At 40.4% G+C, this 24,636-nt stretch overlaps 4 protein-coding genes, 1 long non-coding RNA gene and 1 other non-coding gene across 6 annotated transcripts; 2 read left to right on the top strand and 4 right to left on the bottom strand.

Moving 5' to 3' along the window:
- On the top strand, positions 1-82 carry TRNAS-AGA (transfer RNA serine (anticodon AGA)). The gene has a single exon. It is a non-coding gene; the product is annotated as a tRNA-Ser (tRNA).
- An 11,635-nt stretch (positions 83-11,717) lies between these two features.
- On the bottom strand, positions 11,718-12,469 carry LOC108650675 (uncharacterized). Its single transcript, XR_016196737.1, has 4 exons — positions 12,315-12,469; positions 12,084-12,251; positions 11,902-12,021; positions 11,718-11,833 (listed from the first exon to the last, which is right to left on the bottom strand). It is a non-coding gene; the product is annotated as an uncharacterized LOC108650675 (long non-coding RNA).
- A 75-nt stretch (positions 12,470-12,544) lies between these two features.
- On the bottom strand, positions 12,545-14,044 carry LOC108650124 (uncharacterized). Its single transcript, XM_018099241.3, has 6 exons — positions 13,904-14,044; positions 13,471-13,599; positions 13,213-13,385; positions 12,988-13,155; positions 12,802-12,927; positions 12,545-12,737 (listed from the first exon to the last, which is right to left on the bottom strand). Exons 3-6 carry the CDS (start codon positions 13,273-13,275, stop codon positions 12,672-12,674), a joined length of 423 nt encoding a protein of 140 aa, XP_017954730.1. The 5' UTR covers positions 13,276-13,385; positions 13,471-13,599; positions 13,904-14,044; the 3' UTR covers positions 12,545-12,671.
- Positions 14,045-19,021: 4,977 nt separating this feature from the next.
- On the bottom strand, positions 19,022-20,265 carry LOC108650608 (uncharacterized). Its single transcript, XM_018099795.2, has one exon. The coding sequence runs from the start codon at positions 19,901-19,903 to the stop codon at positions 19,100-19,102; it is 804 nt and encodes a 267-aa protein (XP_017955284.1). The 5' UTR covers positions 19,904-20,265; the 3' UTR covers positions 19,022-19,099.
- Positions 20,266-20,833: 568 nt separating this feature from the next.
- Positions 20,834-21,689, top strand: LOC108650665 (uncharacterized). The gene has a single exon (XM_018099876.3). It carries the CDS (start codon positions 21,017-21,019, stop codon positions 21,614-21,616), a length of 600 nt encoding a protein of 199 aa, XP_017955365.1. The 5' UTR covers positions 20,834-21,016; the 3' UTR covers positions 21,617-21,689.
- Positions 21,690-23,125: 1,436 nt separating this feature from the next.
- Tsp66A (Tetraspanin 66A) lies at positions 23,126-24,542 on the bottom strand. Its single transcript, XM_030382853.2, has 5 exons — positions 24,476-24,542; positions 24,229-24,408; positions 24,031-24,165; positions 23,796-23,975; positions 23,126-23,735 (listed from the first exon to the last, which is right to left on the bottom strand). The coding sequence occupies exons 1-5, from the start codon at positions 24,488-24,490 to the stop codon at positions 23,631-23,633; spliced, it is 615 nt and encodes a 204-aa protein (XP_030238713.2). The 5' UTR covers positions 24,491-24,542; the 3' UTR covers positions 23,126-23,630.
- Between the last annotated feature and the right edge of the window lie 94 nt (positions 24,543-24,636).

Genomic DNA, 24,636 nt, shown 5'->3' with positions numbered 1-24,636 from the left:
GCAGTCGTGGCCGAGCGGTTAAGGCGTCTGACTAGAAATCAGATTCCCTCTGGGAGCGTAGGTTCGAATCCTACCGACTGCGAGAGAGTAAACAATATTTTTATTTATTTTTTATTATATTTTAAAATTTTGTATTTTCAAATTTTAACATTTTTTTTTCATATAAAAAAAACTTTTAACTCTCCCCCCACACATATAAGCAACAATTTCGAGTGCCGCATTTGGCATTTGGTAAAATATTGCGGTTTGCCTTTAGTCGACAGCGGCAAAAATGTTAAGCTTGAATTACAGCTCAATGCGCGTTAAATATTTATTTTAAAAAAAATAATATATTTATTGTGCGAGTATTTTGCCATAATAATTAAATGTCAACAGTATTAAATGGCATAAGAAAAACAGCAAAGCTGCCAATGACAGCTATATTGTGCTCAACAAACATATATATATACACATGTATGTTTATAGCAGAGCTTTAAGCTTGTGCGAGTCTCCTACAAAAATTCCACTCCAACAATTCTGACATTCAACAACATTTGCCATACAAAAGCAACAATATATATTGTATATACATATATATATATATCCGATCAATTGAGACTGGATTTCCGTGTTCCGCCGTCAACTTTCAACTTATTATACAAATCGCAGACGTCGCCAGAGTAAATTTGCTGCGTCGCTAAGCCGAAAGTCCAACAAGAAAAATCACTTTTCGACCTGTCCCCAAGTAAGGGGGGCGGGGCGGCGCTGAAGGGAAATTTTCTATGGAGTCAAGTTAAGTGGAGAGATTTGCTTTCGTTTTTCAAATGATTTTCCGTTTAATATGCCAAACACAATTTTACTTTTGATTCAATATGCAAAGAGATAAACGTCAATTTGTCGGTGCTATGTATATACATATATAATATATATATGTATGTATATAACTTTCAACTTTTTAATCTGAAGTTAAAGTCAGGGCAGGAGCTCACGTGAGCGGGCAAATGGCATTAACATTAACTTCTTGCTAGTGCGAACATAAAAGATGTTGTGGCTAGATTTATGTTGGCAGTTTTACAGTTATTTTAAGCACTACCTAAAGACGCCAAACACACACACACGCAGATAGAAAGAATGAAAAAAACAAACAAACGGTTCAACAAGCAAAGTAACAGCTACTTAAGCGAAAAGGAGCTGGGCAAAGTTTTGCAACTATTAAAGTATTAAGTAGATGTGCATCAAGAAGCTGCAACAGCAGCAGCAGCAACACGACACCAACTTTCAACATTGCTGTAAATGCATTTCTCTCACAACACAAAGAACAACAACAACAGTAAGAGCCATGGCAACAACATGGCCAACTTTAGTCCGTTGGCCAGCTTCTTGCTGCCTGGTTCAGTTCGGCTTATGCGCAATGCTTAACACTTTTTTGTTGTCCTGGCCAGCACGAAAGCTGGCTTAAAGTGTATAATAAGTGGTATCTTTATGTGAATAATTGTGGCCAGAACAGAGTTGACACCTATGCTGGAAATAAATATATTAAAATAAATATCTTTTTACTGCTGCTACTACTTATATTTCTTCTGTTGCTACTATTTATACTTTTTATATTCCTTACAGGTTTACTTTAACTTCTATTACTTTTTATTCATATGCTTTGAATACTTCTTATATTTTTAGTACTAATTAGACTGTTTTTCGCATATACTACTACTAGTTCTACTACTACTTCTACTACTAATTTACATACACTACTACTAGTTCTACTACAACTACTACTACTAATTCACCTTCTTATACATATACTACTACTACTTCTATCACTAATTTACCTCCTTATAAATATACTACTACTACTTCTACTACTAATTTAACTTTTTATACATACTATTATTACTACTATTAGTACTACTACTTCTATCACTAATTTACTTCCTTATAAATATACTACTACTACTTCTACTACTAATTCAACTTCTTATAAATACTATTGTTACTACTACTACTACTACTACTTCTCCTAGTACTACTACTTCTGCCATAATTCAATTGTTTCTTTGACTTGCACTTACTAAGCTCGACTCAATGCTACTACTTATCAACTTCATATATCACACCTCTTCTCGCAGCCATTCATTACTTAAATTTGAAGTCCTATTCCTCCCACTCCCTCGCATCAATTAATATTTTTTGTAATAATTTTCAAAATCGATTGACTTACAGCACTCAAGTCTTTTGACTTCTCTGAAATATTCAGCATGATCTGAAGATTAAAAAAAAAAAGTAATGAAAGGAAAAGCAAGCTGACATCTCAGACTGTGGGCCAATCCCTGCTTTTTTGTTTGATATATGCGCTCGTCTCAGCTTTAAATCAATGTTGACAAACTTTTATTGGATAAGTTTGTTTAACGACAGGCATAAGAACACAAACGCAAAACGCAGGTAAAAAGTTTACAGTTCGCTTCGTTTTCTTTGCTTTTTGCTTTTGCTTCTCCCAGCGCACTTTGTTGAAAAATCAAATTGAGCAAAAGTTGAACTTATAAGAAACTTTTGTGCTAACGCGAATAAAAACAAGTTGCATTCCAGATGGGGCTACATGACTCGAAGATACCTAGATAAAGGAGCTAATTTTGATATGAGTGAAGCATATACCTATACCTATACTCATAGCTATACTCAGTTAAAAATATATACACATAAATAAAGAAAGTGTGATAACAGAACTCTTAATGAATAGACGCAGTTAGAGCTTATGTAGTTTGCACTGCAGTTGATAATGTTAACATACAACTAATATACCCTCTTTAGTCTCTTATTCACAGAGCATTGAGATAAAGCCATGGGCTGGCAAGTTTGCAATTTGATTTGTGCGCCAAGTACGAGCAATTGATTAGCCTGATTCGAGTGCAGTTCATGAGTAGCCAACGCGCCGCACACTCACACCTACACACACATTCACTCAGTGGCACTCACTTACTATCTCATTCACACTCAGCCAGGCACTCACTTATGATTGGCTTTTCACCTTATTTTTTGTGCTGAGGCCGGCTGAGGCAGCTGGCTGGGTCCTTGGCTTTGCGTATCTTCAGTGGGCAAAGTTTGCTCGCAATTTGCCAACGCTTTGCGGTGGCAGCGACAACAACTGTTGCACTCTGGCTGCCAGCTAGCTAGGTGAACTAGCCCAGTTCTGTGTGGCGCCACAGACTCACAGCTGTTTAATATGCTGTGAAATTGCATTACATAGAGAGAGAAAAAGAGTTGGCTTGCGGTTAGCCGGCTCAGCTGCTCGACTGCTCGCTCAGCTGCTGCCTGTTGCCATTTGCAGGCTGCCGATAAGCGCATTAGCATAAGAAACTACACACACTTGTTGTGTGAGGGTGTATGTGTGTGTGTGTGTGTGTGGGTGTGTCTTATCTGCATTTACCTTTAAGCAGCTCTAATTTTGTATAATTAGAGGCTAAGCATCTGCTATTTCGCAGAAATGAAACAAAGTTGTTTGAGGAGCTTTTCACTTAAAGTGAGCTTTTATGTGCTTAATTTTTGTTATGCATATTATGCGCTTAATTAACAGGGCTTAAAGCTGAAAGTCCGGTTTGATGGGATTGTACTTTTCATGATATGTATATCTATTCTGTTATAGATGTATCAAATTCTTTTCTAAAATGCATCAAATTATAGTTTCTAAGAATAATAATTTCTATATTTGATGTGTATAAAGAAATATTTAGCTTAAAGAGCTTAAGCTTAAGCTTAAGCACATATATATTATTATGCACCTATATATATCTCATATTAGAAAACATTATCATCAGCTTCAAGCTTTAAGGTATTTTTTGATTCATTTTATATTCCCAGCTTCCTTTAACAGCTTTTGTCTACATTTACATTCCCTACTATTTAGTTTACAACTCATTCCAACAACTTACTCAAAAATAAATACTTAAAGTCCAGCCACGTTTTCATTTTCATCTAATGTCTTCTGGCTGTAATACCCGAAAACCACAATAAGTATCACATGGACCAAGTTAAATCGTTGCCTGGCCAGAGGCGTTCGACGCGTCGCCTGTCGCTTGTCGTTAGCCGTGGGGCTAACAAAATGAAAGCTTGTATTGCATTTAAAATGCAATAACCGGATTAGACTGTGTTGTTGCCATATCAGCATGTCCTTGCTCCTGCTGCACGACCTGCCTCTGCCGCCCTCTCTTTGTCTCTCTCTCTCTCTCTCTCTCTCTCTCTCTGTCTCTGTTGTTGCATGTTACTTTGGTATTTATAGAGTTTTAACGCAATCGCAATTTCAGTTGACATTGTTCGCTTTTGGCCATTGTCAGCGCCATTTGCTGCCGGCCCCCGTCGATAGCTGGCTGCAGGTATGTCCGCCCGGTCGACGGACTCACCCCGCCCCCTCCATAGCCAATACTCACCGTACAGTGCGCAATCTATCGCTGTCTGCCTTATGAAAAATGCATTTGCCTGCTGCCACATGTTGCGAGTTGTTGCCACGAATAACTTCATTTGCAATTGGCCATGTTAATGTTGCTCTCTCATATTTTGGTTTGGTTCACTGGGCCTATGCAAGGAGCAATACATGAATTTTGGTAGTCAACAATGGGTTGCCATTTTATGAGATTGAATATTCCATGGAGTGGAATGGAGCGAGACTTTCGCTTTATAAAACTTTTCAGTCTCTAAATTTTTACAGATTTTTATTTTTAATCAATCAAGTTCAGCTTTTTTTTATGTTTATAGCAGCAAATCTCATAATTTTTCAGACAGCCTCCTTTCTATCTCACATCAATCACAAATTTGACAGCTGCAGCACCTGAGCTCCGAAAATCCATAGGGGTGGGGGGTAAGCCTCATTGATGGGCAAACAAATTAAAGAGAATGCAAATAAGTCAATTCCCATTTCAAACATGAGATGAAATTAATGCGCTACAAAATAAATACGACAAGATAAATGTTTTTCTTTGCCCTTCTTTTTTTTTTTTTTTTTTGGGAGTAACAAGATAAAGCGACGGCAGCAGAGCTAATAAAAATACACGAGTCCTGTGCGCGTCCTTCCAAAGTGTGAGAGTGTGAAGAATGCCTTTGGCTGTGACAGGGTGTGCGAGTGTGTGTGCGTATGTGTGGCACGTTTAGCATTTCAAAAGGCGTATTGTTTATTTTTCTTTCTTGCTCTATCTGCTTTCTCTTCATTTTTCTGTGCATTTTCGCATTCAATGTTATTTATCTGCGTTTTTATACGTATCTTATGTGCTGAGCCCCTTCTCGTCGCCGGCCTTTGTAACCCAAGTTCACTTTCACAGTTCGTTTTTGCTGTAGTTAACTTCTTTGTAGTTTTCGCTTACTTATTCATTTCTTGTTTGCCTCTGACTGTGCCTGTGTGTGTGTATGAGTGTGTGCCTGTGTGTGTGTTAAACTCGTCTTGCTGGAAATTGTCACGTACAGCTACAACCTTTGCCACTTAAAGTTTTAAGTTGTGCGGCGGTGTAAAAATATGTTTTAATTCCATAATCAGCTTCGGCTACGAAATCAATTCCCCATTGTTCGAGCGAGTCCAAAAAATCATAGCATACTTTGCAGCGCGACAAATGCTGGTCACGTACAATCCCCGGCATTGAGTTGAGTGAGTGAGGGCGGCGAGAGGGCGAGGGACTGGACTGGGTAGAGAGTGGGAGACTGAGCTACGCTGGGGCAGCTGTCGCTGTTTGGGTGCACTTAGCATTGCTACATAATTTCAGATGGCGTCGTTTTAAGAATTATGAATGCCACGTGACTTTTGCTGGCCAAATAATATAAAAGCCAGCCAATTTTGTTGGGGTTGGAAATTGCAGCTGAACCGAAACATTACAGTTTTATGCACAAAGGAAACAAACATAAAATGTGAATGAAATTAATCAGAAATAACTTAAGACTTGACTTATGTTACTCTGCATGACAGAAGCTGAATGCTATGACACTTGATTTAGGTGCATCAATACTAAAGACTGAAACTGTTGGAAATATTCATCACAATTACTCGCCAAATAAATGACATAGCCTTATGAATGTCTCTGAAACTCTGGGCCAACTCTTCTAGTGAATGTGGCAAACTAGAGCGAAAACAGCTGCATGACAAAAGCTGAATGCTACGAAACTCGATGAAAGGTGCATCGATACTGAAGACTGAAACTGTTGGATATATTCATCACAATTACTCACTAAATAAATGACATACCCTTATGAATGTCTCTGAAACTCTGGGCCAACTCTTCTAGTGAATGTGACAAACTATACTGAAGGCAGCTCCATGACAAAAGCTGAATGCTACGAAACCCGATGAAAGGTGCATCAATAAATCTTGTCGGATATTGGTCATAATTTGCTGGTCGTTCAGGAAAAAAGCATAGTCTATGATTCCTTTTGAAATCGTGATCCAACTCATCTAGTGAATATGAAAAAAACCAAAAATTGAAACTTGAGTTAAGGCAGCATGACAAAAGCTGAGTGCTACGAAACCCTATGGAAAGTGCTTTATTAAAACTTGTGGAAATATTGATCAGAATTTGCTCGTTCATGAGAAAAGACATATCCCATGAATCCCTCTCTAACTGTAATCCAACTCTTCTAGTGAATGTGACAAACTACAGTAAAGGCGGTAGCAAAAACTTGAGACTTGAGTTAGAGCAGCTGCATGACAAAAGCTGAGTGCTACGAAACTCTATGGAAGGTGCCTTATCAAAACTTGTGGAAATATTGATCAGAATTTGCTCGTTCAGGAAAAAAGACACAGCCCATGAATCCCTCTGAAACTGTGGGCCAAATCTTCTAGTGAATGTGACAACAACAAGATTTGAAACTTGAAACTTGAGTTAAGGCAGCTGCATGACAAAAGCTGAATGCTACAAGACTCGATGTGGCTATGCCATTTAAACTTACTTAGCGAGCAATTATGAAAGATATTTTTAATCCACATATCCATATTTATATATTTATATATATTCATGTTATCCAAGGAGGTATTCTTAACGTAATATGTAATGTCAACAAGTACTACAAAAATATTTGTTAGAAATCTATCATTCGAGTATTGCTATATGCCGGATGTTGCAGGTATTCAAGTTCACTTCAATCGAAATCCCTGCCCAGATATGTATCACAGAAATTCTTTTGAATATGGCTTAAAGCTGCTTGCAGGCAGCAGTTGGGTTTAATTTATATGGACAGCAACTCGACCCGACCGGTCAAAGGTGTCGCACATAAACCATTCAATCTGACATCGCACAACTGCTGGGCACGGGACAAAGGGACAGTGGGACAGAGGGGAGAGACAGCCAGAGGGTATGACAATGCTCCTGCATGTTGACCGCAACCAAAACTTTCGATTTCGCTTCGTTAACGTGCAAAGTGAACACGTTTCTCGGCAATGCACGGAGTTACGTATATTTTTGGTTTGATTTTTCTTATTTTTGTTCTGGATTTACCACGTGGGTAACCCACGGCTGCAATTTACCAGGTTTTCATTTTTTTTTTTTCCGCCCGTACATTTGTCGAGTGGTTTTTTGGTGGTTGTTGTTGTTGTTGCGGCTTCCATATTCATTTGGCGGCGGGCTGCAAATTGCGCACGAAACATGCGAGCGAGTGCAGAAAACCAATTTGTAATAAAGACTACGAATGAGAAGGACATAAAAGTGGACATGGCATGGCGAGGCCAGTGGGATTATACGGCAAGCGAAAGATGTTGACACATCACGCAGCATCACAGACAGAGAGAGACAGTGGGAGAGTGAGAGAGAGACTGTGGGAAGTGGGTGTGAGAGTGTGAGCAGATTCTGGCATTTGAATGTTTTCAATTAACTTTATGTAGATAAATAGCCAACAACTAGCATTGATGCTCTCGGGCGCTTAAAAAGAAAAGAACAATACAAGAGAGCGAGAGAGAGAGAGTGAGAGGGTGAGAGAGAAAAAAATGAATGAGTGTGGCACAGTCGGAGGGCAGAAATAAAATGAAACATTGCATAACAGTAAATTACGCGCAGCGGAAATTGCATTATCAGCGTCAAAAGGCGCCAAGGACTATGGCCAGCCAGTCAGGACTATCAAGGACCAAGCTGGCAACTCTCTCTCTCTCTCTCTCTCTCTCTCACGGTTTTGGCCCTGCAGCGCTTTGGCACTTCCTGCGCGTCGAGACAATGACAACGTGCATGGGCAGGATGAGACGCAGAATGAGTTGTGATAGTAAACTTTTTGCGACGCGCATAATTACAGCTAAAAGAAAGGGAGAACCGCACCCTCCTGCCGTCCTGCTCCTGCTGCTGATCCTGCGCCAAGACTGATGAGCAGTTTATGACTTGACGCTTTTGCGCTGCATTTAATAATATATTTTTGCTGTCCTGCATTTGCCGGCCCTGACACTAGCTGCACATTTGTAAATAACAGTTAATAACAAAGTGGATTACTCTTGGCAGTGCAGCATTTAGATGAAATTTTAATGAATTGTTAAAGCCAAGTTAACATTGGAGCGCACATGTGTGCACTCCAGACCGAAGCGTTCCCTTAACTTTCATTTCCAATAAAGTTGAGTGCCGTCTTTGGCACCCTTCCCCTTTCCACCCGTCGCCATCTACACACACAAATGGAAATTTTACGCAGCCGTGCGGGAAAGTGGGAAGGAAAAGTGCCCTTTAAAATCACTTTATTATGCATGCGTGCCAATGGCTGTGCGGACACATTTGTTACCATACGATAATTTATAAGAAAAACGCTCTCCGCTCCCATTCTCATCGAACCGAGCGAGCCGAACCAAACCGGCGACACATTCACATTCCCGGAACGGCGCTGTCTTCGAGCGATAAAATGGCAGAGCGCCGACCGACACGCGCCTTAATCATGAAAATTCATATTGAGTGCCGGCACATGCTCGATAACGATAGCTACTCAGGTCTAGATAGATGCATATACCTTATAGGTATGCTACATACATACATACATATGTACATACGTATGTAAGTGTTGCTCTGGGCTGCCTTTGAATTAAAATTTCAAGAAATTTTTAAGACACTTGCTGTCTGCAATTGATGATGTACATACATAGCTGTGTGCTGGAGTCTGTGTGTGTGTGTGTGGGCAGCCAACAAGTGCAGGGCTTGCCATATGCCGCTCGCAACACGCCCCCGCTGTCACGCCCCCACTGTCGCAGCCTTGTCATCGCACACACAAAACAGCTGCACAATTTCCGTTAAAAACTTTGCGCTCAAACTTTTTGTGTGCGACTTTTGGCAGTGGCAAAAGACTAAAGCAGCGCAGGAGAAAGCAGCAGCTGAATGCCCTACCTTGACACGATGAGTGACAAATGTAATGGCATGATGAAAGACAAGGCGAACAGCTTGCATTTTATATATATTAAGTCGTTCTAGTTTTTTTAGCCAAGTTCTCCTTAGTACCTATCTATCAAAGCTTTATCAACTATAAATAAAGTGAAGCAAATATTCAAAATCAATAATTTAACAATATAAATCAAATTTGCATTTATGTTTTTAAATTTTTTTTTTTTTTTATGTTTTTTAAATTTTCGATATAAATAAATCAGTAATTAATTTTAAATATATCTTCTAGCTATCCATTTATCATATATAAATTATTAAAAAATATATATTAATTACTAATTTTTATTAACAACCGAAAGATTTATTTATATACTTTTATCTATATAAATATAATGAATTTTAAAAAATAATAATAAGTCAAAAATGTTTATCAATAATCTATAAATTTATTTATCTATAAAAATATAATGAATACTTAAAAAATAATAATAAATCAAAAATGTTTATCAATAATCTGTAAATTTATATATCTCTATATAAATATAATGAATATTTAAAAAATAATAATAAATCAAAAATGTTTATTAATAATCTATATATTTATTTAATTTATAATATATAAATAATATAATGAAAACAATTCAAATTTTAATCGATATAATATTATATTTTGAGCATCTACTCAGCTCAGCTCGCTGTTGGTCACATCCAATAAGAATCTAGTTAGACTCTTTGCATGCCTAAGTTAGAGTCAGTTGGAAGTTTCCGCCGCATGCACTTCAATTGCGTCGACATTTACATGCCTGAGTCATTGGCCAGGAGACCGCATTCTGTCTCGCTTCCTCTCCTCTTGCGCCTCCCGCCCTCTTTCTTGCAGTGTCTTACATCTGCTTTGACTCTAATAGATTTTAATCAGCCGCAGGATATGCGCCTGGACGCTGCCAAGGACAGCGACAACATGCTGCTGCTGCTTTTTTGGAGGCCAGCAGCAGCGACAGCTGCTGATGATGAAAATCGCCCACGGCGCACAGCTTTAATTATGCGATTTGTATAAAGCATGCATACAATCGAAACTGTATGTATATCCTCTAAATTTGGAATGCCCATTAAATTTGAGCTCGCAGACAATTTACGCTCAACACCTCGGGTGGGGGGAAGGAAAGACGCCCGCTTCACACGCCTAATGAGGCACTCAGCGACTGCATAGACCCGCAAAAAGCTGTTGCATTTCGGTTTCAGCACTTTGACACGTTTGCCACATAAGTAGTAGACGGTAGCTGGGTGCAAACATATTTCTTTTTATTTACGTAATTGGCTGAGTGCCTGAGGGCATTTGGCGCTTTGGCTCAGTTGATGGCCGGCAAAAGTGCTGCTGCTATATATAAATATATATATACATATATTTTAATGGCCTTATCGGTTGATATCCGTAACCGCATCCGCATCCGCTACCGTTTCTGGCCATAAAATGACCCGCATAAATGTTGGCCAAGCATTACGCATTTAATTTTCGCCCTCTGCCAGCGAATCAAGTGTGAAATATCAGCTCCTGGACAGCTGGGCCAATAAAAGTGTCAAATGGAAATGCGTATAATGAGCATCAGAGTTCAGTTCAGCGGTTCACAGCAGCGCTGCCAGGACATCATCGTCCTCTGCGCTCCTCTGCTCTTAACCAATTGAATGTCAATGTCGCATCCGTTGCGCTTGACTTCTGACCGCCGCGTCGCATCGTTAAAGTGCTTTAAAATGCAAAGTGCCATTATTTGTGTGCATCGTTAAATTTCATTTAAAGCAACCAGAGTCGGCGATAATTTCGCATTGCCCCTGTCCCTTCCCCTTGTTTCGCCGCAAACTTTCGTTTATCTTGTCATCATCATCTTTATTGGCTGCTGCTGCTGCTGCTGCTGTTATCCTGCGGGCGTGCTGTGCCCATAGTATCGCATGTAATTCGATAGGCCACAGATACTGGCTCACATAACACTCATATCTCTTATGCCGAATCTAAAGTCTAAGACAATTCTGCAAATAAAGCTGTTAAGCTGGCATAATAAAAATAAATTAAGCACACTTTCCACGCCATTAGGGCTGGAAAGTCAACGGAAGGTCTCTCGAGAAATACGCAAGTATTATACAAAAAATTACCATACTTGAAATGAAACCATTCCAATAGAAATAAAAGTCAGTGTGATCTGCTAGAATAATATGAGTAGAGAATATTCTGATGTGTTTGTAATATCTACAAATCAATAGATATGAATGATCTTAACCAATATTTATCGATATGGACAGACCGCTAAACAGATGGACAGAAGGACGGAAGGACAGAATTATATAATTCTATTGAAATCTTCACCAAATAAAATCTAACTTACAATCGAAAACTTGTCATCCCACCCGTATGTAAGCTTAACTAGCTAAAAAAAAAAACCAACTATATAAAAGAATTTATTAAAAATATTTATATAAATTTAAACTTGAATTTCGGATTCGGGCTCATTCTCTTTCTCCAAAAGCTTCACAGTTAGTGGAATTGCGAACACAAAACAAAGTCCCTTGAAAAAAGAGGAGAAGAAATGGGAATAAGCAACTTCCTTTGTTGCTCATACAATCGTATACTTACGGAAGTGATAATACATAGCTGATACGATATGATCAGTTCAACTTTAGACAGTTCAAAAAGAACTAAAAATTTGCTTAATACTATTTTGCCGAAAAAATATGCCATCATTGTGATTATGAACTGGTATTAATGGGAGTTATGAAAAGAACAAATGTTGATAATAATTGCGACTTTGGACTCACCTGCTGTAGCTTCAAGATGTGATTGCGATAGGTTCCATAAAAACCAGTGACAACTGGAATATACGCTACGGTATTCATTACAAGCGATACGATTAGACCTCTTTTAATTTTTTCATGGCCTTCACATAGGGTCATTACGGTAATGCTGTCGTCAAAAAAATTGCAACCCTAAACAGATTACAGTTAGCTGAATATTTATACATGCATATGTGAAAACAGATAAGAACTTACTGCGAAAACGATGATCACGCTCATGGCCGTATACCTAAGAGTCTCAAACTGAAAGAAACACATGCTTATATTTAATTGAAATTCTATTCATATAGCTACTGCCAAATTGTTATATTCTCCTTCTGAAATAGGGAAAAAATATAAAAAACAAATGGACTACTTGGATTATCAACAAACACAACAACTGAAAGAAGACATGTCTATTGAAAGCTACTAGGTCTTACCAGTCCAATAAGTCAGTAGAGCCTCTTAAAGCACCTGAGTGAAAGCTAATGTTGTGTACCACGTCGTTCTCATGTAAAACTCAATTAATTTTGTTATTAATTCCAGATCATTTGCATTTTATTTGAAAGCGTGTTACCTGAAGTCTCCCACGTCGTCCAATTTTAGGTACAATGAAAACACAAAGATTAAACATAAAACCTGAAGCAAAAAATATCAATATAATAATCGTACAACTATAGTTGTCTCAAGTTTATCTACTTACCGAAAGGGCTGTTTCCATGTGGTACCAGTGGTTCACCAGGGTGTAATAGAATTTGGTATCAAAGTCCACTGCTTGATCCGCAATCAATACCTTGCTTATGAAGAAGGCAATCAGGGTGAATATATACTAGCGAGGATCAGGTAAACAAGGTGAACTAGTGAAGCATATTAAAGAACTTGAGCTTACTAGCTTCAGGGGCCATTGCTTATGAAGAAGAACCCCATAAGTGCCCAGGAAAATGGTCAGAAATAGAACACAGTCCAGTATTATTGACACAATCAGCAGGCTTCTCGCTGGGCCCTCGAAATTGCCAGCAAATTGTATGCCATAGAAAAGATTACACGTATTACATATCTAATGGAGAGGAATTGTATTCAGTTTCTTTCCTTCGACTCACAATTACCAACTTACCAAAACTATGAAACACATCCCGACCGTTTGGATCTGGAGTACAAATAGTCGTAGGAAGCACATGTTTTCTGAATCAATTTACACAAATGTTGATGTTGAGTGAAAACGAAGCAAAAGTCTCAGCTGTGTTCGATCTTCCAGACCAACGATGTGACTAATAATATCGAGATAATCTATGCGAAAATATAAAGTAGTACAATCATAAACGGGTCTCTCTCTCCCTCTCTCACACACTCTTTTTCTCATTGATTCACTCACAGTACATATTGTGGATAGGGTAAAGAATATATCGGATAATTTAGACATTATCGTTTTCCTTTCCCGGTCTTGGGAGAGTATCCAAAGAATGGACTTCACTGTGAGATATACTAACAGGCAGATAGCCAACTAAAACGTAAGCAAAATATTTATTAGATTAAATTTAAACTTAATCGTATGTGCGCTTTAAGCTTGAGCATTCACAATATCAAACAGCTTTAAAAACGCTAGCAAGCTTTGCATTATTTTTTTATTTATTAAATGAACTTGATGCAATAACGAAATCTTCAAATGAGCGAGCTTTAAGCTTATTCAAATACTTGATTACTTGCGAAAGCTTTAAGCGCTTTGCCATAGCCAATCAAAAGCTTAAATTGAAAACGCAAAGCTCATTAATAAAGCAAAATTTTAATATGTTTTAAAAAAACTTTACTATAAAGGGTCTGAGTCTGTTCTGTCCAAAGAGTACTATCATTCCAATGGTTGATATAATGATCATGAATATAACCGTAGCTGCGCTCGAAACGATCATAAAAACTCTGAAACAAGTCTGATTCAAAATATATGTAATATTCACACCCACTTCGGCAATGGAAAATTGCTGTCAATAAATAGATGGGTAGATAGATAGACGGATAAGATGGGTATACGAGGGACAAACTTCTGCACAAAGAGCTTACCAGCAGAATGCATAGAGAGGTTATCGTAGCGATTTTAAGACATCGCTGCGTAAAAATACGGCACATGGCAAATTCTGAATAACTGTAAATATTGAGTAATACGATTAGTCTGAAAAAAAAATGAAAACACTGTGAACATAAGTGACAAGTATTTCAAGTGAAACATCGTTATTTACAACAGCCAGCCCACAAGATGTTCAACTGTAGTCAGCCAGAGCCACATGTGCAACAACAACAACAACAACAACAACAACCACAGCAACAGCAAGTGGAACATTGTTGACAATTTCCAGTTGAGCGCACAAAGCTAAAGGAGAAGACAGTATCGACTGCTGTGGAACAACCCCTACAGGGCACACGGCCCACAGACCCCTAGTCAGTGGCTGTCCTTGCCAGTTGGGCATGTCCGTGTTGGTTGTCCCTTTGCTTTGCCTGCTGAAATAATCGCCGCAATAATCTGTCAACGACAGCTGTTGATGTCATAAAAACCTTTTGAAGATGTAAAGATGTTGTCACACACACACAGCAAGAGTGACTGAGAGAGAGAGAGAGGCAGAACAACAACAACAGAAAGCTAATGATAATTTGCCACAATTTACACTGAAGGCAGCCACAGCAACAGGAGCTGCCGCAACAGGAGTCGCCCCACACGCGCCAACAACTCCCCCGCCCAACCAGCCGCATCTAATGGCTGGCGATAAAATCATTGATGAAGCCAAAAAGCTAATTGAATGTTAATCGCTTCACATTGACATTGCACGTGGCTGCGCTCGATAGCGGCTAGAAAGGTGAGCATCGAATTTGCATAGACTGATGATAAATCAACAGGCGGGCTGGGCTTTGAGGCCCCGCCTGTGCCCTTGCTCATTTATTTACGCCACAACAAGACGCAAATCAAATGCAAACAGGCTTTAAATTAAAAATTAAATTTTAATCTACAGCGCTGGGCCAGCACAGCCGTGGGCCAAGCAATGATCCGTATCAGTTGAGAGCAGCTCAACAAGATGGCACTCAGGGGGTGGGAGCGGTCGTCTCTTAGAGAGACCAAACTCACATCTTTTGGCTGGACCTTTGTCTGCGACTATGACATATCGCGATTGTGAGTTGTCTGAGCTGCCTGGGCTCTCAGCTTCTATTCTTTTTCTTCTTTATTTCAGCTTCAACTCTGTCTGGCATTTGCGTTAAACAAGCTCTAAATTTGTTTATGTTGCGAGAGTTTGGGGCGAGCTGTGGCGACATCCAGAAAGGAAATTTCCTAAGAAAAAGGACCTTTTTCTGTTAGATATATAATATATATTATTATTTTTATTATTAGTAATATATATTATTATATCTATTATTAGTATAATTTATACTAATTATAGGATTATTATTTAGACACTTTTAGACTACTTTTAATTATCTTTGGTAAAATCAAAGATATGCAGTTAAGAAAAATTAACGATCATTAAAATTTAAAATAATACTTTATTAATTTTTCTTCAATTTATGATTATTATTGAATAAATATTAAAATTAAATGTTATAAAAAATTATATATTTTAACAAATTTTATTTAATAATAATAAAAATAAAAATTAATAATAATTGAAATAATTAAAATTAAGACTCATCTTGTTGAAGTAAAACCAAATATTAGAAATAAATTTTTATTTAAAATAAAAACTAATCGTCAATGTATAATAAAAATAAAAAATTGTAATAATATATTTTAAAATTATATTTGTAACATTTTTTTTATTTTATTAAATGCCAAACTGAATAATAATTAATGCTAGCAATTATATTTAATAGCGCTATTGATTCAGTTAATTAAAAAACGAGTAATAACTAAAATTTCGACTGTCATGACTGAATTTGTCATCTTCGATAATAGCCAAATCGCACGGCTCCAAATACATTTGCAGCAGCTAACAAAACGAACGAAAATGCGGCCCTTTCAATGTTGGCCAACACGATGAACAGCAAAAACAGCAGCAGCTCGGCAACACTGAAATTATTGCAGTGGACTGGCATGTACAGTTAACATTTGCTGTTGCACAAACTTTTCAATTGGACACTCGAAAGTGGAGCGCTTGGCCATGACGTGGACAACATAAAATGCAGTCACAGTTCGAGTCACAGTCACAGCTGTCTGGGCCTAGTGGGAGAGGGCGAGGGGGAGGGGGAGGGTGGAGCGGGTGGCATTGGCCAAATAGACACAGATGCATCAATTGTCTAATTGTTTGCCGAGACAGAGTCGTCATAATGTCCATCAAATTACGGCCCAAGAGTTGACTTGGACTGGCCGGGCTTGGCTTCAGCTGGGCAGCGCTCGAGCTGAGGTCACAAATACTATGTAAGGGTGTCTGGCAGCAGAGCTCGGCTGTCTGGCTGCCTGGCTGTTGTTGTGGGGCTGGCCCGTGGGATAGGTAAATTTGATTTATGACTTATTATGCGTCTTATGTCCTTTCATAATTTAATTATAGCAGGACATAGCTGCACAGACACCGGACAACAGACTGGGAATGTGACTGCGAGTGCGAGAGTGAGAAACGAACTTTTTATCTGGGCCCAACTCGCTCTACCTCTCCCACTCTCTGTGTGTTTGTGTGCGTCGTATAAACACAATAAAGCATAATGTTCTGTTATTTAAATGATGAAAATTCGCTTAAGCAAATTGCATTGCAACAATTGCTTATGCTCAGCTGCATGCGCAAGCAGTTTGTGCAAAAACCAAAAGCAAGAAAGCAACAACAAAAGCCCAAGCACAAGCAAAAGCCAAAATGCAAATGTAATTAAACTGCACTTAGGCCAGTTCTCATACCACTCCCTCTCTTTCTCTCTCTCTCTCTCTCTGTGTATGCTTGGTATGCCAAATGAAATTGAAATAAATTATTGACTAATTGTCAAGGCAGACAGACAGACACAGAGACACACAGAGAGAGAGAGAGGGAGGGCCCTAGATAGACAGACAGGAATCAGGCCCACATGGCGTATGCGCAATCACAACTGCAGCTAATTTCGTAAGAAAAACGTGTTTGAGTCTTGCCCTTTTGTCTGCTTTTTAATGCATATCTTCATTTAATTTGATTGTTTATGTGCGCATTAGCCAGGGAATTGTCGAGAAATCAATGTCATCTCGCACTGTGGTCTGTGGTCTGAGCCGAACGCCTGCTCCAAATCCAAAATAAAGTGTTTTACAATCACTTTTTAATCAGCTTTCAATTAGATGATTGGACAGACGCCTGTCGAATGCCAATTGCCAGAGTGCGAGCCAGTTATGAGTGTCATCCGTACACCTGAGAGTATGACGAAGCTCTTTTATAAATTAGCTGCGGCCGAGACTTGAGCTGAGTGTCAAAGTGATTGAGTTGATGCAGTGAGGAATTTGCATGCGTTTTGAGGCTATTTACAACTTTATTTATTTATTTAAATATCAACATAACATAGATGTTAAAGCAGGTATCGAAAAGGTTAATTGCAATTAAACATGCCTTTGAAAATTATTAAAATAAATTAACACAAAATATTAAAAACCTAGCTGACGAATATGGAATTTGTTTACGTCTAAAATTAAATCCTAAATATATAATTCCTTCAAAAATTATAAATTAATAAAAATAAATATGAAGTATATAATTGCTTCAAAATAAAAAAAATATTGAAATAAAAAATAATTAAAAAATCAATAAATATTAAATTTAAAATAAATAATTCCTTGAGAATCAAAAAATAAATAATTGAATTAAATAAAATATACTATAATATTATACAAATATTTTATATATATTTTTTAACAAATATTTTATATGTATATACAAAAATATAATAAATATAATTAAAAATTAAAAAAAAAATTATATTCTATGGAAAAATGTTTTACTTATTTATACAAAAAAATTGACTCATTAAAAGATATTTTAAATATACACACATATACATATATACACAATTTATATACCTTTTTTGTAAATAATATAAGCTGATGAGCAAACTCTTTAAAAAAAAAATCATAATATATACATATATATAAATTTATTAATAAACATAAAATAAAATATATTTATATTTTCCTTGAGTTAGTAATAGTAAATCATTTACTTCCGCAAGATTTATGTATGAATTTATTGCATTAAAATTGTATATATATATTTCATATTTATATGTCTATTTAATGTATATCCATTAATTGTCTCAAAAGTCTCCCGCAGCCTTGTCTTTTATTCTCAAACAACTTCAAGATCACACGCCCAGAGCAGTAACCCTTGTTAAATCAAGTATTACCAAAAAACATTATGATATCTGCTTGCCGAGTGACCCAGAAAGCAAACGCAACTCTGACTGCTGTTATATCAGCTGAATGAGCCGATAATTAACAGACAATAATTATGGCAAGTGCAAAAGGCACAACTAAGCGGGCCACAATTGACTCTGTTTGCTCTGGCCAAACTGAATGGCAATGAGACGGATTTCGATTTCGATGTCCATTTCGCAGATCAATATGGGCGAATGGGCCTTCGCCAGTGCCAGGGGGCACTTAACTGGTAGGTGTGCGAAAATAAATGTTAAATCCAATTAATGGCATATAGTAATTGTGAGGCGTAAACACGCCCCCGCCACGAGCCGCGCAGAAAGCGGCTTAGCGGCCAAGCGAAGGCCACCGCGACCCAGCGAGATGACGTCGCAAAAACCGGCTTCCAGCTTCAGCTTCAGCTTTGACTCCCAGCTCCAGCTGTAGCTCCAATTGTTTTCAGCTGCTCTGATATAATTCATTGAACAATTGCGCGCTTACAGCTTGTTTGACTTCACTTTGCTTAGCCCCGCCGCTGATTTGTGGCCCAGCCTCGTAACGGAAGCTTTGCCAAGGCTTAACACAAATGTGATTTTTCAATATGTTTTATTATCAATATTAACGAAACAATCAACATTAACAAGAAGTTTCAACAATTCGTGGCGCCAGTGCGTGTCTAGAAGCCCCAGTGGGTGCCGAAGCCATCGAAGCTCATGTGGGAGACGCTCTCGGCGGGCGAGTAGCGCACGGTCTGGGAGCTGCCGTAGCTGGAGACGCCCAGAGCGGGTGCGTTGTGGGTGTAGGTGGTGGCACTGGGTCCATGGTTCACGTTGGTGGTGGCCAGTGGTGCGGCATAGGCGACAGCTGGTGCGGCATAACTCTTGGCGATCACGGGCGCCGAGTAGACAGTCTTGGCCAGGACGGGAGCAGGAGCGGCATACGAGACGGTCTTGGCCAGCACAGGAGCAGGAGCGGCATACGAGACGGTCTTGGACAGCACAGGAGCAGGAGCGGCATACGAGACGGTCTTGGCCAGCACAGGAGCTGGGGCAGAGTAAGTGACAGCTGGAGCACCATAGGAAACAGTCTTGGCCACAACTGGAGCTGGAGCAGAGTAGGTGATGGATGGAGCACCATATGAGACGGTCTTGGCCAGCACTGGAGCTTGAGCAGCGTAGACAGTCTTCTGGACGAGAGGCGTGGCCTGAGTGTACAGAGGAGCCGCATAGGTGGTCTTAGCAATGGCCGGGGTGTACACATTGTTCTGGACACGAGTGTCGGTCTTGCGCACGCTGGAGTAGGGCGTGTCCACGGCCTTGGAGTAGCTGGAGACGGTGCCGCCGAAGGAGCGCACCACATTTTGCTGCGTGGAGGCAACGGCATCCACGGCAGGATTAGCCACGGCCACATGGCTGGCCAGGAGGCCGGCATTGGCGTAGGCCACCAGGGCGCAGAGGGAGATGACGTAACGGAAGGCCATTGTGCGGAATGGAATGAACTGGACTGTTGCTAGCTGACGGCTGACTGGGCTGCGACTGATGCTGATTTGGCCAAAATGTTGTGGCTTTTATACGCGGCTGACGCGTGCCAAAAACGACGAATGTTTGGTAATTGAGCCGGCCCACAATGAGAGATGCGAAATTGTTGTATTGCTGAGCCGGATTGTCTGTCCGACTGACTGTCTGCCTGTCTTTCTGTCTCTCTGTCTGTCCGTTGAGTATTTGGCAATTATTTGAAAGCCAATTTGTGACCATAAATTAAACGTCGTAATTACGTTTGCTGAGCGACGGACTCAACGGCACACGTGTAAAATTAATAACAATTTGCCAAAAAAAAAAAAAAACAAAACTGAGAGCAAACGAGAGTCTCTAAAGCATGGGCGGCTAAAGAAATGGGGCGTGGCAGCCATCCCAAGTTGGCAACACAATTCAATTTGGGGGACAGGCGGCAACTTTGGTAATTTCAATAAATATTCATCATGCGCCCCGTGCGCCACAGGAGCAGCGCCAAAAAACTTGCACGAAAGTACAAAAATCATAAACAACAAGAGTAAAAACAAAAAACAAAAAATAGAAGAAGAAGAATACAGAAAAAAAATAACATCCCCACAGCAAAAAGTTGACACAAGCTGAAGAGTCCTTGACTGGGCTGCTGGGCGGTGCGGGGCGGGGCATATTTGCTGCTTGAGTTGAACTCAATTTAATGGAAAAATACGCGCGAACGCAATAAAAGTTTTTGTTGTTGTTGTTCTCTGGAAAATTTATGAGCTGCTGATAGTATTCAAAATAATTCACTTTTCGAACTTCGACATCGACTCCAGCTCCAACTCCAGTTCGCGCAGCAATTTGGCCCGTCATTTGCCGACCCATTGAACCAGTTTCAGTCTCTTTGGTTTCTTTGGTTTCTTTGGGGCGGCGGCTTAGGCCTAAGTCGCGCTGTCTCGCAAATGTTAAGGCCATTGCGACCGTGAAATGTTTTTTGGCCAACACATTTTGGCCAGTTGGCTTTTTGGCTATTTAAGCTGCGGCGCCGCTCCAGTTAGGCATCAGTAACCATTCCAGTTGCAGCTAAACAACAACCTCTTCCAGCAGTCATGGCATTCCAGTACGTCCTCCTCTCCATCTGCGCTGTGCTCGGCGCCGCCAATGCTGGCTACCTGGCTCCCACCAGCTACGTTGCCGCTGCTCCCGTGCTGACCAAGGTGGCGCAGCCACATTACGATGCCGTCGGCACCACCCAGCAGAATGTGGTGCGCTCCTTCGGCGGCACCGTCGCCACCCAGTCGAAGAGCGTCGTGACACCCTACTCCAGCTTCAGCAAGGTGGACTCGCGCACCACCAACAACGTCTACACGCCCAAGACTCTCTACAGCGCACCTGCTGCCGTGGTCACCAAGTCGATCTATGCTGCTGCTGCTCCTGCTCCCGCTGTCACCTACTCTGCCCCAGCTCCAGTTCTGGCCAAGACTGTCTCCTATGCCGCTCCAGCTGTCACCTACTCTGCCCCGGCTCCAGTCGTCGCCAAGACTGTCTCCTATGCTGCTCCAGCTCCCGTTCTGGCCAAGACCTATGCCGCTCCAGTTGCCTCATATGCCGCACCCCTGGCTGCCCCCGCTGCCTATGTGAAGTACTCGCCCGCCATTGGCGTCGCTCACGTCAGCTTCGACGGCTTTGGCTCCCACTGGGGCTACTAAGTGGAGCCCTGGCGCTCAGCTCTTGTTGTAACTGTTGTTGATCACACGAAAATTAAAATTTAGTTGCGAAAAAAAAAACTATAAGCAATTGCCTTTGTTTACTTTTGTTGATTTTAGAAATTTTAACTGGTTTATTTGTTCCACTTTGCTCCATCGTCGGTCTCTGCTCAGTTAATGGCAGTTGGCGACATTATGACGCGACATTAACTTGACAACAGCTCAGCGAGAGGTTGGCAAAACTTGTTGAGTTGTTTGATAAGCAGCTCTATTTTGACGATATTATATAAGATATATTTATGCATAATATATAATGCGCAATCCATAACAATCCTGGTTTATTATTGCTCCTCTGTCTGTTTCTCCATCTCGCTGTTCCATCTTTCATATCCGCATTTCATTTCCTTCTGTACCAATACTCCGCTCTCTTTCATTTGCTCTACTCTGTGTAACTTTGTTCCATTCTTCCATATACACTCTCCTACATCCTTTTTTTATTATATCTGTCTCTGCCTTTCATTCTCTCGATCTTTCTTGATCATTTCGTTCCTTTTCGCTGTCTCATTCCCCTGCCTTTCCATATTCTTCTACTTCTCTCCTCTTTTGGGCCCAGGCTATCATCACTCCATCTCTCTCTACTTTAGCTTTTGCCCTCTCTGTTTATCTCTTTGCCTATTAGAGTCTATATTCGTTCTCTCTAATATCTTCTGTCTCGCGTTCTTTCTCCGCCGCTCTATATCTGTCTTTCTCTCGCTACGTCTCTGTGCTTTGCCTCATTCTCTTTCTGCATCTATATATTTCTTTCTCCCTCTGTTTTCTCTCCTGCTCTCTCTGTTTCTGGCTTATTCCCTCTCTCTCTCTTATTCTGTATTACACGATCACTATCTTTCTCTCCTTCCTCTCTCTCTCTCCCTCTATCTCTCTGTCAGAGGGGTTCTCTAGTTCTCCACCCGCTAAGCGCTGCCCTTCACATTAGTTCAACATTTAATGGGGCGTATGTGTGCCATAATTTTATGCCTCACGCCCAGACTCATCCCCATCAAGCGTCGCCCACTCCATATATAAATGCATATATTTATCTTCATTCTTTTTTCAGAGGGTCGCAAAATATTTAGTGCAAAACTTTTTGTTTGTCTTTGCGCTCTGTTGGCAGCGGGGGCGAGGCGACGCGGCGGAAAGGCGCACAAAAAATTGTTGGCCAAAGTTTAATGAGCCACATGACCCCTTTTGGTTTTTCAGTTAGACCCGAGTTGGACTCGCCTTTGCAGCCATAAACTTTGCAATGGGACCCATCGGCAGCTCGGCAGCTCGGCAGCTCGGCAGCTCAGCAGCTTGACCAAAGTGTTGTTATTGTTATTGTTATGGTTATGGAGGTCTGTGGCGGAAAAGTTTTGCCAAATTGTCGAGCAGCTGAAAAAAAAAAAATAAAAATAAAAATTACAGAAAAAATAGTATTAACTGCTTGGGCCGCAGCAAACTATTTAGCCATAAAGTTAGACGTACTGCTGGGCATGTTTTATGCATTTGGACGGTCATGAAAATTGTTTTTCATTTAATGTTGACAACAATAAAATGTATATGCACACAGACAGACAGACAGAGCGACAGCTAAAATATGTAAAAACTCTCAAACATCCTGGTCCAAGCCATCCGATTGTCCTTGAATATGTGCTCAGTCGCTTGGCTGCATTTCGCCTTTGCATATTGTTTCCGAGTATTCAGCTGGTTAGCTGTCCGAGCCGAGTTGTTTGGGTATTTGCAATAGTTTTCAATTCGCCTTTGTTGATTTCTTTATTGGCTCATGCATATGCAGAGCGCGCCGAGCTCGGACACGGGCGGACAATGGCTAACAAGGATTCAAGCAGCCAGCCAGGCAGACACTCGAGTGTTTATCGTTATTGATTGGAGCTGGTGAAATATGAGAAGTGTAAGTCCCTGCCAATATCAATTCCCATTGAAATTCCCACCCAATTCAATGCCATCCAATTTGTCTTCCAAATGCAAATTCAATTTGCCACTAGAGGATGAAGCACTCCGCACGCAATTCTTGACAGCTGCGTCTGGGCGCCTTGATTCGCCTCAGATAGCAATAGAAGACGGTCGACATAACGATGAGCAATAGCTGTAATCGATATACGATAGGCACATTAATCGCTCCCTATGCTTACACGCTCAGGCTAACCAGTAAAATCGGAGTGACTAGCTGAAAGTGAATGAAATGCTCGCTCCTTCCATTCGCATGGAGACAGCCCGTGGAGTGCAGAGTATGGGTCGTTCGGCTTTCAGTGGTGAAGCAGCTGCGCGGTAATTCCCCATATGCGAGCAGATAATCATCGGGGCCCTGGGCGCCGCAGCACTTGTACTATGGGAGGGAACTCCAAGTGGGAAAGCGAAATTGATTGGGCAGATCGACTCACCTTTATCTCATAGGTAGTGAGGGCCTCGGCCCTAGCCCATTTCAAGTGGACTTCGTGGACGAGCGGATAGGTCTGTGTGAGCACCATGTTGATCATTAGCTGCAGCCAACTACAGGAGAGCAGACCTGTCAAGTACTGCACACGGATATCACATAATATCGGGGATAATCATATAATATCGAATACTACACGACTTACACTGCGCAATGTCTCCACGTTCTGAAAGAGCACCAAGATAAATCCCAATAGTAAAACGACAGACACTATCACAGACCCCACAAGCATAACAATTTCATACGGCACAAAATCACAGTCTGGAGTATCCCAATAGCAGTTGACAATCACCGAGCAGTGGTAAACATCGAAGATGGCTGAGATCTTTCAACATGTATGTATATATCATCATGTATCAATAGATTTGTGCAACTGTCGTGCATTAACTAACCAAGCATACGATCATGAAGGACAGGATAATCCAGCGCGATCCAGTCAATACCCAGTTCCTCCCGGGGGCAAAGACTGACTGACCACAGTTCAGACTCTGCGTCGATTTATTTACTGCGAGCTGAAACGGAATCGAAGCATAATCAAAGGAAATGAACGACA

The sequence above is a fragment of the Drosophila navojoa genome, chromosome 4, assembly GCF_054131105.1.
Source record: "Drosophila navojoa isolate 15081-1374.11 chromosome 4, UAZ_NAV_1.0, whole genome shotgun sequence".
NCBI classification, from domain to species: Eukaryota; Metazoa; Arthropoda; class Insecta; order Diptera; family Drosophilidae; genus Drosophila; species Drosophila navojoa.
Note: the sequence above shows the minus strand (reverse complement) of the source record. Positions and strands in the feature narration are given on the sequence as shown.

Coding starts and splice junctions, on each gene's coding strand:
- Tsp66A (XM_030382853.2), bottom strand. Junction 24,166..24,228: donor ACGTGGAGACATTGCGCAGT/GTAAGTCGTGTA, acceptor ATCCGTGTGCAG/TACTTGACAGGTCTGCTCTC. Junction 23,976..24,030: donor TCACTACCTATGAGATAAAG/GTGAGTCGATCT, acceptor TCCCTCCCATAG/TACAAGTGCTGCGGCGCCCA.
- LOC108650665 (XM_018099876.3), top strand. CDS start 21,017: ATGGCATTCCAGTACGTCCTCCTCTCCATCTGCGCTGTGCTCGGCGCC.
- LOC108650608 (XM_018099795.2), bottom strand. CDS start 19,903: ATGGCCTTCCGTTACGTCATCTCCCTCTGCGCCCTGGTGGCCTACGCC.
- LOC108650124 (XM_018099241.3), bottom strand. CDS start 13,275: ATGTGCTTCCTACGACTATTTGTACTCCAGATCCAAACGGTCGGGATG. Junction 12,928..12,987: donor AGCAATGGCCCCTGAAGCTA/GTAAGCTCAAGT, acceptor GATCCTCGCTAG/TATATATTCACCCTGATTGC. Junction 12,738..12,801: donor ACATGGAAACAGCCCTTTCG/GTAAGTAGATAA, acceptor TTTTTGCTTCAG/GTTTTATGTTTAATCTTTGT.